At 35.7% G+C, this 18,601-nt stretch overlaps 1 protein-coding gene across 1 annotated transcript in view; it reads left to right on the top strand.

Annotated features, from left to right (window-relative positions):
- Nucleotides 1-18,601, top strand: part of Fbxl13 (F-box and leucine rich repeat protein 13) — a 208,680-nt gene that overhangs the window by 8,638 nt on the left and 181,441 nt on the right. Inside the window, exons 2-4 of the mRNA XM_005319523.4 lie at nt 5,639-5,742; nt 6,882-6,972; nt 17,970-18,037. Of these exons, the coding sequence (XP_005319580.1) occupies nt 5,639-5,742; nt 6,882-6,972; nt 17,970-18,037 (263 nt within the window). The remainder of the gene's footprint in view (nt 1-5,638; nt 5,743-6,881; nt 6,973-17,969; nt 18,038-18,601) is intronic.

The raw sequence follows: 18,601 nt of genomic DNA, 5'->3' as shown, positions 1-18,601 counted from the left end.
CTCATTTCTTAAAAATTGCACAAAATTGTATGTTGATTGTTCTGTTAAAAAGAAGAATACATTTCTGAGTTTGTATACGAACACAATATTTTCAGATGCAGTGAATCTCCTCACCTCATCCCAAGTTCTAGAGGAAGATATATATGTACACAATTTTGTGTGAGTATACAGTATGAGTAAGGTGGAGCCTTAGGTTTATAGTTTTAACACCTGGCTCTGTGAATCATTTGATTCTTCTTTGGCTCATCTGTGAGATCCAGAAGCAAAAATATCCCCTGTAAAAGTCAAGGTCATCCCTACTAGGATGTTGAAAACAAAGTACACCGGTGTCCTCCAATACATGGCCATCTGTGACCTTTGGCCATGTAATTGCTCTTGCTGAGATTTGATTATGAATGAATGCTGGGGTTTGAACATGACCACCAAAAGTTCAAGTGTTGGAATCTTGCTCCCCAATGCAATAGTATGGAGAGGTGTGGGACCTTTAAAAAGGTAATTAGTTCTTGGGGGCATCAACTTCAAGAATGGATTGATGCTTAACAGGAATGAGTTCTTACAGGAGCAGATTATTACAAAATCAAGTTCAGCTTCCTTGGCCCTTTCTTACCTTTGCCATGTTATGAAGCAACAAGAAGTCATCATGCTCCTGAATATCCCAGCCTTCAAAACTGTGAACCCAAATGAAATTCTTTTCTTTATAAGTTACCCAATCTATGGAATTTTGTTATTGCAGGAGAAAATAGACCAAGACAATGACCTGCTAGGTCTGGAGAGGGGCACAGTCCCAGGCCATGGTATAGGTTTCCAGAATGGCCCCATCTATGGACCTCTTTCATTCATCCTTTATTATAAGCAAATTGATTCTGCTCTCAGGCTTAGCTTTTCCTCTTTCCCCACCTGCATGTCCTCATCCCTCCTAGCAACTTGGAATTTTTTCTCCAACTGCTGAGGACCCCAGTAGTCATACTGTACTTTTTTATTTCACTATTTAGGCCCTTACCATATTTCACCATGCTTATTTGAGTACCTAACAAATAAGTAAGACTTGCTCTTTTAAATGTCTTACATCTGTGGTGTACCCACTCGGAGTTACAGTGGATAGTAACTATCTTGTTGTTTATATTTGAAATAGTGTTCTATCAAGTTCTCTTCTCTAACCATTTCCCCCTAAATGCATTTTCCGTAACTTCTTCCATTAGACTTGGAATAAAGTCAGTTAATCTTTCTCTATGTCATCACACTGAACTTTGAGTACTATAAAGGAAATTTTTTAAAATTTATTTTTTGTTTTTCCAAGTCTTGGTTTCTAATAAAGATGATTAATTAACAAAGAAATGGTTGAAATTAATAATGGCTTGCTATCGTTACCTATTGAGTTCTTATTTTGTTCTAAACAGTATTCAAAGCAGTTTACGTATATCAATACATTTAATTCTTGTGATAACATTTAATTCTTATAACATATGTGCCTTCCCATTTAAGTAAAGAAAACAGAAGAACAGAGAGATAATCTATCATCAGAAGTTACATACTAGAACATTTCAGACCTAGGATTGAATGATTAATTGATTTTTTTTTTTAATACTGAGGATTTAACCCAAGGGCACTTTACCACTGAGCTGTATCCTCCATCCTTTTTATTTTTTTTTTTAAATTTGAGACAGAGTCTCACTGAGTTCCTTAGGACCTCCCTAAGTTGTCAAGGCTGGCCTTGAATTTACAATCCTCCTGTCTCAGCCTCCAAGTTACTGGGATTTCAGGCATGTACCACTGTGCCTGGCTCAGACCTAGGATTTAAATCCAACAGAATGCATTGACTTGCTCCTTGAAAGATCAAATAGTGGAGTGACAACAACTGTCTTGGATAAACCCATCTTTGTCCTCAATACCTAGAATATTTTTCAGAATATTTGAGAAGTACTGGGGACCAAGATTAAGAAAGCAGAACCAAAAGCAAGTGGAAGATTGCATAATTGCTTTATAAATTTACAAGTTTGAGAAAGCCATTTGTGATAGTTAAGTCGTGGTCTTTTTTTTTTGTCCTTGATTGTTTTTACTATGAAGGCTAGCTAACAGTAGTAAAACCTTAATTAATGTTTCTGAGTCACACATTCATCTTATGAGACTGTTTGGATATCTTGCTTCTACTTATAATAAGGACTAGATTATTTTATGAGTTTTATTTTCATGGAGCAGAAAAAAGCTATTGATTAATATGAACTGTTCATTCATTAATAAACAAAACCTCATGATGTAATATTTTGTCCAATGGAAATAGATAAGCAGTGATATTTCTTGGGCAAAAAGTGAATATTTCAACTGCTAGTTCAGTATGCTTTCATGGACATTTCAGAGACTTATCTTCTCAAATTGACTTCTGCAAGTTAACTTTTTGGGAAAGTAGTTTTCTGATTTGGGCAGCTTGCATATATGAAGAAGTAGGCAATTTCTAATATTCATTAACTAGACCTCAGTTTTCTTAAAAATTCAGAAAGTTAAACTGCATTAAGGCACTAGTTCTCACACTTTCATGTGCATAGGAATTCTATTACAATACAGATTTCTAGGCCCCATCCTTGGGGAACAGCTTGCTCCTCAGGTTATTCTGATGTAGATGTTCTTAGGGCATCAGAATAAGATGGAGGGGGGCACATGGAGTGCAAGGTGCAGAAATTCAATGCACTGGAGACCCAGGCACTCAAGTGCTGCAGGGCTGATGGGCTTTTCATTGGGGCTATTTAGGAAGCTGTTAGAAGAGTTCAGTCCTTCTATTAGGTCCCATGTAGGACCCACGTTTGCTGTCACTTAGGTAGACACCCTTACAAACCCAGCTTGCCATTGTGGTAAGAACCACTGATTTCCTGTGTAACCATAATCTCTTGGATTGTGGGAAAAGGAAATCAGTCTGCAGAGGGCTGAATGTTAACTGTGAGCAGCTGGGATGGGACTAGGTCAGGAGGCAGAGCTGGAGAAGGAGAGGGATCCAATGTGTAAGACATTTAGCTATTGACTTAAGGAGATTCCCAGCCTGTAGGCTGCACCCGAAGAGGAGCACACAAAGCTATTGCAAAGGGAAAGACTGTATTATGCAGGGCCCAATCAGGAGAAATTACTTCCTCCCTTTCCTTTCTTCCTCCTTCCCTTCCCTTTGCTTCCCTCCCTACCTGATTCTTTCTCTGAGAAATGATAAGCTCCCAGGTTTAGGTCTGCTTAGCCCTTAAGCTTTGAATAGTTTAAAAGGATGGGATCATTTATTCCTGAAATAAAAGAAAGAAAGAAAAAAAAAAAAGCCAGAAGGAGTAGATCCTAGTTGGGAGAAAAGCCAAAGAATGTCCTTCACCCCCAACAAACACAGGCTAGATCCCACTGGAGACAGAGAGCCAAGAAGGAAAAGGTAAATGCCCAAGAAGATTTCCAGGTGGTTTCTGTGGGCTGTGTGCAGTAAACCTCCTTCTTTGCCTCAAATCGAGAAATCCACAGTATTTCTGCATATCTCATCAATACTTTTAATGAGAAGCTTCTTTTATGGGACCTCATAGAGGAAAATGAGACAATTTAGCTTTTTGAGTTTCATACACATTCTTTAAACATTATCTTAGATTTGGTGAGTCATTTCCCCCCCCACCTATGCTAAAATTTTTCCAAAGTATATACTCTGTGGATGTTGTGAATGATCAAATACAAGTGGTTTTCAAAAGTTTTTCACAGTAGACTTTCACGAAGATTTTTCTTAATCACTTTTATGGTGGGTTGGGTCTGAAGAAATTTTTTGACTTTAAAAACATGATTTTCTCATATTTAAATACTGTCTTCTATTGGAATAAAGAACTTACCTCCTCATGCAACAGTGTACAGACTCTCTATTGACCATTTTCTGGTGGATTTTTAGAAAGAGGCAGGGTATGTTGCATTTTGATTTGTCTTTAGCAAAATATCAACCCTGAATAAATACAGAGGGGTTATGAAAAATCATGTTTGTTTGTTTGTTTGTTTATCATTCATTCCATATTTTTACTGGTACATTATACATAATGGTGGGATTCATCGCTACATGTCTGTACATGCATACAGTATAACAATTTAACTTTGTTATTGTCATTCCTCAGTATTTCTCCTTTTCCTTCCCTCCTCCCACCCCTGGTCCCTTTCCTTTACTCTACTGGTCTCATGATGGAGAAACCAGATATAATTTTAATATGAAATTATAAGAACATTATGATAAAGAACCAATGCCTGGGAAAATAGTTAATTTTCCTCCCCTGTCAGCATTTCTACAGGGAACCTAATTAACCATGGGTTCCCTACCTATTGGATTGTAAATAGCTGTTTTCTGGGAGTCTGACTACCCCCTCTTGAAATGTAAACACCCCTTTGCAAGGCTTTCAAGGCCAGAGACTCAATGGATGCCTTATACTTTGTAACTTTCTAAATTGTAAGAATGTAGCTACATCATTTAATTGCTAGGCCAATGAACTGCTGTCTAAACTATAACCTCATAGGCTTAGTTCTTAAAAATACAGCTCTTAGGGAGGTAAACTTAAGTTATCTTGAGTGACTGCTACCTGTGGTGAAGGCCATACTCACAAGCGTTTTTTACTATCTTTGTTCTATACCTGTGAAGTACTTATGGTAAATTTCCTGTGCATGGTCTTTGGTCATGTAGGCCAAAAATTCAAACCTACCAATGTTGTAATGGTTAAAAACGAGGTCAAATTTCCTATAAAAGCCCCATGTAACCTTGGTGCTCAGAACCTCAAATCACTAGCTAGTTGGGAGAAAAGCCAAAGAAGGCTTTTGTGTAAGTAAACCTGAGTTCTTCAACCCTAGGAGTAGTGCTTGTCTCTTGCTGTGTGCAATTTCCATAACAGTCTCTCTTCAATTTTCATGAGATCCCCCTAACTTCCAACTTTCTTTCTCTTTTTCCCATCTAGCTTTCACATCTGAGAGAAAACATACAGCCCTTGACTTTCTTTTTTTTTTCTTTTTCTTTCTTTTTTGATACAGGGGAATGAACCCAGGGGTACTTAACCACTGAGCCACTTCACCAGCCCTTTTTATATTTTATTTTGAGACAGGATCTTGCTTAGGGCCTTACTAAATTACTGAAGCTAGCTTTGAACTTGCAATCCTCCTGACCTCAGCCTCAGGAGCATTGGGATTACAGGCATGTGCCACTGTGCTCAGCTAGCCCATTTTTATTTATCCATTTATCCATTGAAAGACACCTAGGCTGGTTCCATAGTTTGGCCATTGTAAATTGTGCTGCTATAAATGTGGGTATGCATGTGTCACTATAGTATATTAACTTTAATTCTTTAGAATAAATACCAGGATTGGTATAACTGGGTCATATGGTGGTTCCATTCCTAGTCTTTTGAGGAACCTCAATACTGATTTTCATAGTGGTTGTGCTGATTTATAGTCCCACCAACAATGTAAAAGTGCTCCTTTTTCTCAATCTCCTTTCCAACATTTATTATTGAAAAAGCATGTTTATTTAAAGACTGTTGGATTACTTTTAAAAACTGTTGCATTAATTGGACTTTTTAATTGTTTGCAGAAAGTCCATCTGTTGCTGAGTCAGCACATGTAAATTCAGAAACATTGACTCCGTTTTTTTTTTTTTTTTTCCCTACAGGCACTGTTATGTGGTCTACTTGTTACATGTCCTGAGGATCCACTGAGATATTTAGAGAGAATGATCATGGCTATCATTGAAAATGGTCTTGAAAGTCTTCATTGGTAAGTATTGTTTTGATTTATGATTGGGAAATATTTTATTTTGAGGGCAAAACACACATTGTATGTTCAAAATAAGATCTTGGCAACGAATGCTTCTAATCTCGGTTGTTAACAAATGCCTCTATAGGCTGTTAGGTCCCACATTCTTACTGTGAATAATATGTTCACTGGTTCTCAACTTGAGAAATATAGCATATTCTCATAAACATGATCATAGGGCAAACTTTTTCAAGTTGGGATAAGGATAAGGAAAGGCAGGCACACTCTCCTTGGGGGATCTAAAGAAAATCTTAGGGAGGTAGTATGAAGACTTTCAGGTAATTCCAGTCTGTTTCTCTCAAGGGAAAATGTCTCTTCTCTCTCTTCCCTTCCTCTCCACCCACAAGAAAAACTGATTTAATTATGAAATTATTACAGAGCTGGGGCCTTCCAAGACACTGAAGCAGTGTGAAGAACCCCCTTTTAGGTCATGATTCTTGTGATCAAGTCAGAGGATTTTAGATGTGTCACTCAGAGTAATAAGAATGAGTTTATTGAAGGGATACAAAAAAGGGAAAGAAGACACTCTCAAGGGAGTGGGTAGGTCCTCTCAGAGGAGAGGGACAATGTGCCTCTCATGCACTCCAGTTTTATTGGGGATCCCAGAGAAGTTTCCAGGAAGCCCCACACAGGTCAACCTCTTGACTTTTGACTGACAGCAGGATGCCATCAGATTTTCAGGTATCCACTGCCATGGCAACTCTAGGTCTTCTTGGCCTATGCTGACTGGTTCTAATTGAACTCTTAACTATACGCTCTTACAGATTTTATGGTTAGGAAGAACTGTCTCCCAGAATTTCAGGATATGGTCACAAAAGTCTCCTGGGTTCCTCCCATCAACATTACTTTGGGCCTGCATTTCTCCTGCAGTTAACAGGTAGTTTGCTGAGGCAGGTGATATATCCTGTCCACTTATACCAGGCAGGGCTGCAAGTAAATTCCTTCTTGGGAAAGAAAGTATGTGGGAGTCAGCACAGTGGGCCCATACTATAGAATTATTCTCTTAACCTCATGTTCCCACCATCCTCATCTGTCTTTTCCCTAACAGAACTACTATGAAATGAAATTAATTTTGACCTTATTTTATGATTTTATTAAAGGGATATGTGCATTGATCCTTTGATGAAACAAAATGTTCGAATATTATCTGAAACTTGCCTGGAACAACTTTTTGGTCTGGATGATCAGCTGGTAAATATTATTAACCAAGCATTTTAAAATATATATCTTGAATTCTGATGGAAAAACTCAAGTAGATTTTAGATTTTATGGGAGGTCAAACTGTTTTTGGAACTAGGGACACCTTCACAAATGAAAGAATTACACACACACACACACACACACACACACACACACACACACTGAGCCAATACTCAGTAACTGCCTCAAATTTCCAAGAGCATTTGCTTGTTCCTGTTTCTGAATGCCTGCTTTTCCCTTTTCTCTTTCTCCCACTCTCATACACAGAAGAAGCATTATGGAAGGCTATAAAAGATGATGTCTTCCTTTGTTTCTAATCTGCTTTCTTCTGTGTCACATTCCCGCTCATTGTTTCTGGCTGCCCTGGCAGATGAGGATAAAGGAATCCTACTCAAAAAGACATGGGCAAAACATTAAATGTGGTCTAACTCAAAAGCCAGACCTTACTTCTCCTTAAAGGAACAACCCTCTCAAGCAGCTATTTTTGATTCTGTAAGTGGGCAGTGAAGTAATTCAGGAGATAGAGACGTGAAGAATAAAGGTTGTGTACATAAGAGGAGCTAAAATAGTAAAAAGCATGTGGGATGAGAAATATCAATACAAATTCTATGTGTGTACAGTATGCAATACCTTTTAATCCCAGAGGTATTGGCTGTTCCTGGTCAGGGCTTGAGAGTTGCTGGTGAAGTTGGTCATTGAAAGTTGGATTCAAAGCCACATTCAAAGTGGGTGCTGAGAGCCAGGAACAGTTTAGAGAATCCATTTACAAGGATCATTGGAAAGTACCATTGGTTCCTCATCAGTGGTCTATAATAAAGAATCAGAGAGATCAGACAATTTCTGCCAACTCTGGGATGAACTGGAGGGGCTAGTATACTACATAGAACTCACATGCCTGATCTTAGTTGATCTGCATCAAGATGTGTAGATAACTGTTTTTTATCAACCATAGAATTTTGATCTACTTAAGAGTACAGATTATCTGCAAACTATGTTCTTGGAGATATTTGGGGGGTCATCTGAAGAGCTGAAGGGGAAGCCCAGGGGTCAGAATTGAGTCTTCCAACCCTACCTCTTCACTCTAAGATAGTTTTGCTTTCAATATAATTTTTGCTTGGGGGGAGGGGAAGCTTGAAGACTTAATTTCTTAAAATTGCTATAATCTTTGAAAACTACTGATCTAGAGTAGTATTGACAGTGATTTTATAAGATCTAAAAATCATGCTTCCTACAGTGTCTATGGAAGCCTATAGTGAATCTTTAAATAATTGCACAGAATTCATAGATGCTTCAAACCTAAAGTTGTTTGAGAAAAGAAATTCTCAGATATTTCATGATGTTGAAAGCACAAAGAATAAAAATTATGGAAGCTGATCCAAACTTTGAAAGAAGTATGACAATTTTTCAAGGCATAGAAAAGATGCTTACTTCATACAATAAGTGGAAATAAATAGAAATCAGGTATTACTTTGTAACAGTGATGAAGAAAATATTCATTAAGGGTGGATATGAAAATGTGAATCTCCAGCTACTCTATGATTGCTTATTTAGAGGGCTCAATCTAGGCTGGTTTTAGATTAATTCATTTCTCCTTCACTTTCAGAGAAAAATGAAGTGTTTTTTTTTTTCCTTTTTGTTACAAAGAAGTTAAAACACTGTAATCCTCGGTGTTTTTGATATTTTAAATTATTAGCTTCACTTAAAAAATAATTTGCATTCACGTCATTTCCTATGCAGTTATAACTGCAGTAAAAGGATTTTTAACATTTTTAACCAAAAACCTGAAGATCATAAAAAATTGTAATTTTTCACATTGTTTAATATTTCTTTGCTGGGTTTCATAGTCTCATACCCTATAGTCCTTCTCAGTAAGGGCTGCCTATATATGCTTATTTATAAAGCATAAATAAGTATTTTTACTTAGAAAAGAGTGAATATAGAAAACTGTGAGCAAGCCAAATAGTTACCAAATAAAGTTGAAATTTCATCACAGGAGAGAGGATGACTGTGTGTTCCAAGATGAAAGAATCAACCATTGTAAGGAAGAAGCTAACTTCACAGACTTAATTCTCATTTCTTAGGAAATTAAGTCTCCAGATGGATAGTCTAATTATAAGAAACAGCATATATAATGTTTTAAAAAGTCTTTTTATTATGGAAAAATTGAAACATAATGCAAAAGTAGAATACCATATTCATCACTCATTATTCAGCTTGAGCACTGGTCAACATTTTGCCAATCTTGTTAATTTAGTCCTCTTTCCACTCTTTGTGTGGAGTATTAGAAAATATGTTCCAGAAATTTTACACACACACACACACACACACACACACACACACACACACACACACACATATAAACATATATTTACCAATAAATATTTCAGTTGCATCTTTGACAGAAATGGCAGTTTTAGAAAATATAAATAGTGTCAAGGGCAGAGAAAAAAGGTTGCTGAGTAGGATACTCAGCTGATCATCTCCCCATAGATACCCCAAGTTACAAACTACTCACACACCAAATGACCTTCACAGGAGCTAAGGAAATCAGGTAAGAGACTACAGTGCCTGATTTTAGTTTAACAGAACAAAAAGATGTACTGAAGAAAGCAGAAAGAGAAAAGAATGGCCCACATCATTCCTCCCCCTAACTAAAAACAACCCAGTGTGGAAAAAGCTGCCTTCTGCTTGGGAGAAGTAGACAGAATTAAGTCTAGGCTTTAGATTTGAAACTGAGTACCAGGCCTGCCACGTAAAACCCAGTAATGGGCCAAGCCTCAGGGCTCCTCTGGCCAGGTCAATAACAGCAGAGAGTGACCAGCTGAGACACTGAACTGTCTATAGGCCAGGATGTTGGCTCCTTCTACTAGGCTTCCTCCAAGGGCAGCAGATTAGGGAACAAGATTCTGTGCTTAGGGAGTAACACATAAAAGGTAGCATAGGGATTTTTCTTGGAGGAGCTCGGTACCCAATAGAAACTGAAGGTCATATACTCAGGCAAGAGGTCACAGAACAGCCCCTGCATCAGGCAGAGGCTAGAGTGCCAACAGGACAGACTTAAGTTTTTATCTGTATCATTTCAAAGCTGGAGCTGGCCAGGAGCACATCCATCCTCCTCCACAGAGAGTGCAGGCCCTGCAGCTATGAGATTCAGGTCCCTTACAGTTTAGCAACAGCCTTGGTAGCCAAGGGACTCTATTACCTGTTCCCAACCTTAGACAGCACAGCTGTTGCCAGGCCAGGTGCTCTAGAAATGGCCTGGCAACAGGCAGAGACCTATGCTCCAGTGAGACAAATTTATGCTTTGCCTGCATAACTGCTAGCTGTAATGTGGGCCCCAGTAGATCCCTGAGATTATGCAGGTTCTTGTGACTGTAGGATTCAGGCTTGATTCAACTTAGTGTCAGTCTAGGTGGCAAGGGACTGCTTCACCAATATTATCCCAATCTCAGACAGGTTCAATGTCCAATACCAAAAAAAAAGTCTAACTTTATGCCAAATTTCGAAATAATGCAATCCTCTGAATCAAATTTTTCTTGAGAAGCATTACCTTTCAAAGCTGACAGAGAAATTAATTCAAAGTTTTATTTAAGTTCTTGCCATTCTGACTTGAATGAGATGGAATATCAATGTAGTTTTGATTTGCATTTCCCTTATTGTTAAGGATGTTGTACATTTTTTCATGTATTTGTTGATTTTTTAGATTTCTTTTTTGGAGAAATGTCTGTTTATTTCATTTGCCCATATATTGAATGAGTTATTTATTTACTTATTTATTTATTTATTTTGGTATTAATAATTTTGAGTTCTTTGTATATTCTGGTTATTGATCTCCTGTTGGAAGAGTATTGGCAAAGTTTTTCTCCAACTGTGTAGGGTCTCTTTTCATACTCTTGTTTCCTTTGCTGTGCATAAACTTTTTAATATGAAGGCATTCCACCTATTAATTACTGACATTTTTTCTTGAGCTTTAGGAGTCTTATTCAGGAAGTTTGTGCCTACACTAATATGTGGGAGTGTTGAGCCTATGTTTTCTTCAAGCAGTTGTGACATTTCTGGTCTAATATCCTAAGTCTTTGGTCCACTGTGAGATTATTTTTGTGCAGGGTGGGAGCTAGGGACCTAGCTTGATTTTTCTACATATGGATATAGCATTTTCCCATTACCATTTGTTAAAAATGCTTTCTTTCTCCAACATATGTTTTTTGTATGTTTGTAAAGGATCAGATGATTGTATCTATGTGGATTTTTTTTCCTGCATCGTCTATTCCATTATGTTGGTCTTCATGTCTATTTTTGTGCCAATACCAAGCTGTTTTTGCTACTATAACTTTGTAGTATAATTTGAGATCAATTATTGTGATGCCTCCAGTATCTTATTGCTCACTATTGCTTTAACTATTCTGGTTGTTTTATTCTTCCCTATGAATTTTAGGATTTAAAAAAAATTCTGCAAAGAGTGTCATTGGTATTTTGATGGGGCTTGCATTGAATCTGTATAATCACTTTGATACTTTTAATATGTTTTAAAATGCAGATTGCTAATATTTTATTAAGAAATTTTCTATGGCCATTTTGACAGAATTAATTCTGCCCATCCAAAATCATAGTAGATTTTACCATCTTCTAAGACTATCTTTAATTTCTTTTTTCATGTTCTATTGATTTTCTCTGTAGAGGTCTTTTACTTCCTTGGTTAGATTTATTCCTAAATATTTTATTATTTTTGAGGCTACTGTGAATGGAATTGTTTTTCTGATTTCTTTCTTAGCTGATTCATTTTTGGAGTGTAGGAAAGTTACAGATTTTTATATGTTAATGTTATAATCTGCTACTTTGCTGAATCTGTTTATTAGTTCCAAAAATCTTTTTGGTGGAGTACTTTGGATCTTCTAAGTACAGAATCATGTCATCAGCAAACAGAGATAATTTGACTTCTTCTTTTTCTATTTGTATCCCTTTAATTTCCTTTTCTTGCCTAATTGTTCTAGATAGAGTTTCAAGAAATATATTGAATAGGAGTGGGAACAGTGACATCCTGTTCTGTTCAAGATTTTACAGGAAATATTTCCAGCTTTTCTCCATTCAGTATGATGTTGGCCTTGGGTTTGTTGTAGATAGCCTTTACAATGTTGAAGGAAGTTCCTTCTTTGCCTAGTTTTAACATGACTAGGTGCTGGAATTTGTCAAAGGATTTTTTTGCATCTATTGAGATAATCATGTAATTTCCCCCCTTGATTCTATTTACGTGATGAATTATATTTATTGATTTGCATATGTTGAATCAAAATTGAATTCCTGGAATGAAACCTACTCAGTCCTGATATACCGTTTTCTTAATATGTTTTTAAATGCAGATTGCTAATATTTTACTAAGAAACTTTCTGTTTTCTTTCCTTGACATGTTTTATCTGATTTTAGTATCAGGGTGATACTGGCTTCATAGAATGAATTTGGGATGGTTCATCCCCTTTCTGTCTCATGGGATAATTTGAGGAAGATTAGCTTTAGTTCTTTTTTAAAGGTCTGGTGTAACTCAACTGTGAAAGCATCTGATCCCAGGCTCTTTGTTGGGAGGCTTTTTATTAGTGATTTAATCTCATTGATTGGTATTGATATGTTTAGGTTTCTATATCCTCTTGTTTCAATTTGGGTAAGTCATGTGTCCAGAAATTTTTCAATTATCTTCTATATTTTTTATTCTATTGGCATATAAGTTTTCAAAATAGTTCCTAAATGTCCTCTGAATTTCAGTAATGTCCCTGGTTGATTTATCCTTTTTCATCTCTACTTTTGTTGATTTGGGTCTTTTCTCTTTTTTGGTTAGTTTTTCTAAGGACTTATTAATCTGTTTTATCTTGAACCAGCTCATTGTTTGATTGATTCTTTGTATTATGGTTTGGATATGAGGTGTCTCGCCAAAACTCCCATTAATGCAAGTGATATTCAGAGGTGAAACAATAAGATTATTAGAGCTGAAGCCTAATCAATCTGCCTTAGTATAAATGGACTGAATGGGTATTGACTAGAGGTGGGTTGGCCATGGCTGGAGGAGGTGGGTCACTGGGAGTCTGCCCTGGAAAGATGCATTTTCCCTGTGGCCCCTTTCCCTTTCTGCTTACTGATCCCATCATGAACTGAATGACTTTCTTCTGCTGGGCCCTTTCCCCATAATGGGCTGCCTTACATTGGCCCTAGAGCAATGGAATCAGGCTGACACCTCTGAAATCAGGATCCCTAAGTAGACTTTTCTTCCTATAAGTTATTCTTGTTGGGTATTTTGGTCACAGTGATGCAAAAGATGGCAAAACATTTTGTAATTTTTTTATTCTCAATTTCATTAATTTCAGCTTTAATATTAATTCTTTCCTGTTTTTACACTGGTTTGGAAATTAATTTGTTTTTGCTTTTCTAGGACCTTGAGATGTAACCTTAGATAGTAGGGAACTCTCTGTTTTATTTATTTTTCTTTTTTAAATGTAGGCATTTAGTGCTATAAGCTTTCCGCTTAGAACTGCCTTCAGAGCTTTTGATATATTGTACCTCTATTCTTGTTTGTTTCTGAAATTTTTAAAACATCTATCCTGATTTCTTCTCTGAAACATTTCTCATTACAAAGTATATTATTCAATCTCCATGTATAAACATGGTTTCTATTTTTTATTTTTATTATTGATTTCTAATTTTACTTCATTAACTTCTGATAAGATGCAAGGAATTCTCTCTCCCTCTTTTTTGTTAAGACTTGCTTGGTGTCCAAAACATGATCTATTTTGGAGAAGGTTCGTGTGCAATTGAGAAAAAAGTAACTTCAGTTGTTGATGGATGAAATTATCTGATAGGTACATTTGATTGATAGTATTCTTTTTTTTTTTTTAAGGTCTAAAGATCCTTTACAAAGTTTCGTTCTGGATGACCTATCTATTGGTGAGACAGGTGTGTTGAAATCACCCAGTTATTGTATTGGAGTCTATCTAGGACTTTACAATGTGTAGTGTTTATTTTATGTATGTAACTGTGCCAATATTAGGGGCATAAATATTTATAATCATTGTATCTTTTTGTGGGGTAGACTCTTTTACCAGTATAAAGTAATCTTCTTTGGCTCTTCTGATTACTTTTGGCTTGACGTTTGCTTTTCAAATATGAGAGTGGCTACTCCTGCTTGCATTTGGTCTCCTTTTGCATGGTATATCAACTTTTCATCTTCAGATTATGTATGACTTTGCTTAGAAACTGAGTTTCTTGTAAACAACATATCATTGATTCCTGTTTTCTAATCCACTCTGCCTTTTAATTGGAAAGTCAGGGCCATTTACACTTCATGTTACTACAGAGATGATTATTTCCTGTCATTTTGATCTTTTTTTGGGGGGGTGGGGTACTAGGGATTGAACACAGGGGCACTCAGCCATGGAACACATCCCCAGCCCTTTTATTTTATTTTATTAGAGATAGGGTCTCACTGAGTTGCTTAGTGCCTTGTTAAACTGCTGAGGCTGGCTACTCCTATCTCATCTTCCTGAGCCACTGGGATTACAAATGTACACCAATGCCTGGCCCATTTTGATTTTTTCTAAAGTTTTATTTTATCTTTACTCTCCTTTTAAAAATTATTCTTCCAGTGGGATTTATTTATTTTCTCTCTTTTAAGTTTGTTTTGCTTTTCTTCTGCATGAAGTATTTTTCTAAGAATTTCCTATAATGCTGGTTTAGTCATCATGGAATCTTAGTTTATGCTTATCTTGGAAGTTTTTATTTGGTCTTCAGTTCTCAAGCATAGCTTTGCTGGATAAACTAATCTTGGTTGACAATTATTATCTTTCAGAACTTGATATATATTATTTCAAGGCCTTCGGGCTTTTACCTGGGCTAAGAGATCAATGGTGATTTGCTTAATTTACCTCTAAATGTAATCTGACATTTTTTTTTCTTGCAGCTTTTAAAATTCTATTCTTGTTTTGTATGTTAGACATTTTAATTATAATTTGTCTCAGAAAGGATCTTTTTGATCTAGTATGTTTAGGGTTCTGAATGCATCCTGTATTTGAATCTCCCTCTCATTCCCAAGATTTTGAAAATTTTCTGATATTATTTCACTGAACAGGTTATGCATGCCATTAGTTTATATCATTTCCTTTCTTTATATCAATAATATGTAGATTTGGTCTCTTTATGTTGTCTCATATTTCCTGAACATTCTGATCATGGTTTCTTCTTATTGTTTTTGCTGACTAAATTTTCAAGATTATGTACCTTGTCTTCAAGGCCTGAAAATCCGTCTTCTGCATAATCTCTTTTTTTTTTTTTTTTAAAGAGAGAGTGAGAGAGGGGGACAGAGAGAGAGAGAGAATTTTAACATTTATTTATTTTTTCTTAATTCTCAGCGGACACAACATCTTTGTTGGTATGTGGTGCTGCTGAGGATCGAACCCGGGCCGCACGCATGCTAGGCGAGCGCGCTACCGCTTGAGCCACATCCCAGCCCTCTGCATAATCTCTTAGTGATACTTTCCATTGAACTTCTAATTATTTTTAATAAATTAATCATTCTTTCCTAGGTTATCTGTTTCATTCTTTTAAAAACTATTGATCTCTTTATTGAAATAAACTTTCACTTCCTGTATTTTCTCTTAGTTCAGAAAATGTGCTTTTTTTTCTTTTTGTGGTACTGGGGATTGAACCCAGGGACACTGAGCCACATCTGTAGGATTACTGGGGATATAATAGCAGGAGGATGAAACCAGTAAGGGGATAAGTGGTAGCAGTAAATTGCACTTGTTTAACTCTACTATGGGTCCCTAAGTTTCTTACCCCTGATCCTCTTAAGATGATATCACCTGCAAAGTGCTATATAAATATTTACAATAAATAGTATAGGTCATAAAATGAGTCTACTTTTTGATTAAATGAATGTGGTTGAAATCATCTGGCAGTGAGGGTTCTAACTCAGGAAGGCCTATCCTCCACTTGAGATAAGGCATGTGTTGACTCTGGTGTAGCTCAGTGGAACTTTTGGCCAAGTGCAACCATTATTGGGCATAAGCCTGGATAACTTGGCCCTCACATGGTTTTATTTCCACTGTCAATATTCTCACCACTCAGCAACTGCCTTTATAGCAGTGTTTTGCACACAGTAGGTGCCCATCAAAAACAAATGCTTTTCAACTCTTTTCACATGTTCCACAGTTTAGATTTTTAAAAAATTTATATATAATTTATTTTACTATAGTCATCACAAACTATATAATGATTTAGTTCCCCAAAACTAGAAACATTAGCTAAAAGGTAATTTTAATACAAAATGAAGAATGAAATAAATATATCAATCCAAGATGAAATAACTTTCAAAATATTTTCTTTTAATGCTGTAATATAAGCTATTGAAGTTTTAGAAAATCTGGGTATATGAAAACTTCTCATATGAAATAAAATGATTCATTGTATGTTCTATTGAAACTGATGATGTTAAGATTGTGATACCGCAATTTATTTAGATTATAGAGGCCCTTAATAATAAGAATTTTCTTAATGCATTATGTTCTACAGTTAACACTGTCTTTAATCTTTCAAATATTCTTATACAAATACCTATACATTTAGATATTAATCAGTTTTCTTTTTTTAAAAAAAGAAAGTTTTCTTTCTTAGTTTGTTCTAATTAGTTATACATGGCAGTAGAATTCATTTTGACACACTGTACACAAATGAAGAACAACTTCTCATTCCTTTGGCTATATATGGTGCAGAATCACGTGGGTAGTATAATCATAATGTCCTTCTCATTCCACTGTCCATCCTATTCCCACACCTCCTCCCCTCCCCTTACTCCCCTCTGCCCAATCCGAGGTTCCTATCTTCTTCCCTACCCCCACCCCCATTATGGATCAGCATCTGATTATCAGAGAAGAACTTCAGCCTTTGGTTTTTTGGGTATGGCATGTTGTATTTAGCATAATATTCTCCAGCTCCATCCATTTACCTGCAAATGCCATAATCTTATTCTTCTTTATATTATTGTGGGATAGACCCCACAATATTCCATTGTGTATATATACCACATTTCTTATCCATTCATCTGTTGAAGGCATCTAGGTTGGTTCCACAGATTAGCTGTTGTGAATTGAGCTGCTATAAACATTGATATGGCTGTGTCACTGTAGTGTATGCTGATTTTAAATCCTTTGGGTATAGACAGAGGAGTGGGATAGCTGGGTTAAATGGTGGTTTTTTGCAAGTTTTCTAAGGAATCTCTATACTACTTTCCATAGTGGTTGCACCAATTTGTAGTCCTGCTAGCAATGTATGAGTGTACTTTTTTCCCGGATCCTCGCCAACATTTATTGTTGCTTGTATTCTTGATAATTGCCATTCTGACTGAACTGAGATGAAATCTTACAGTAGTTTTGATTTGCATTTTTCTAACTGCTAGAGAGAATGAACTTTTTTTTCATGTTTGTTGATCTATTGTATTTCTTATTCTGTGAAGTATTTGTTCACTTTATTAGCCCATTTATTGATTGGGTTATTTTAGACTTTTAATTTATATGGTTTTCTTATTCCTGCTTGGTGAGGCATTCCTACACTTTTTTTACATTTTTTTTTTTTTAGGAAGAGAATCTCATATCCTTGATAAGCAAAATCAGTCTTAATTAATAGTGACCAGTAGAACTGCAGTTTTATTCTTTTATAAATATAGCTAATAATAACAGTGCCATAATATATACATTAAAATGCTTTAAAGTGAGATGTAAAAGGATAATTTTAATCTGCAATTCTAACTTTTAAAAAATAGATTTTAGGCATACATAATAAAATTCCTAAATATTTAAGTGATATATAGTTCTTTCAGTCCATTCTTTTCTCCCAGATGTCTAGATTCTTTCCCCAGAGGCAATCATTGTTCTCATTTCCTTGTGTATCTTGTTCAGGTAAACTGTGTATTCCACTTATGTCTAATGTTTATTTCAATTACTTATTTATTTTAGACGACTCCAGAATTGATGATAAAAGCATGCACCTTTTATACTGGACATTTAGTAAAGACCTATTTTAGGTAAGAATGTGATTTTTCTGATAAGAATGTGATTTTATATACTATTTCTTTTTGTGTTTTTATTCATGATATTCTCCACATAAAGAAAAACTCACTCTTAGCCAGTTGTGCTGATTTTTTCTATTTAAGCATGTTTCTACCATTTCATTTTTAAACATTTTTTTTAAGATTGTAGATGGACCCAGTACCTTTATTTTATTTATTTATTTTTATGTGGTGCTGAGGATCAAACCCAGTGCCTCACACATGCTAGGCATGTGTTATACCACTGAGCTACAACCCCAGCCCTATCATTTTATGTTATATTTAAAAAAATATTTAATCAGAATATATTTGGTCAAAATATATTTTTTACTTCTTTGAGATATAACTTTTGTATTTTATGTGTTTTTTTTAATAAAACTTATAAACAGATAGTACAGGTCCACAATTCACTTACCTGAAATCCTTGGGGACACATATGTTTTGGAATTTGGATCCCCCTTTTTTGTTTTTAAATTTTTTTAATTTTTAAATTTGTTCTAATTAGTTATACATGGACAGTAGAATGCATTTTGACACATT

The sequence above is a fragment of the Ictidomys tridecemlineatus genome, chromosome 2, assembly GCF_052094955.1.
Source record: "Ictidomys tridecemlineatus isolate mIctTri1 chromosome 2, mIctTri1.hap1, whole genome shotgun sequence".
NCBI classification, from domain to species: domain Eukaryota; kingdom Metazoa; phylum Chordata; class Mammalia; order Rodentia; family Sciuridae; genus Ictidomys; species Ictidomys tridecemlineatus.
This window is presented reverse-complemented; position numbering and strand designations above follow the sequence as displayed.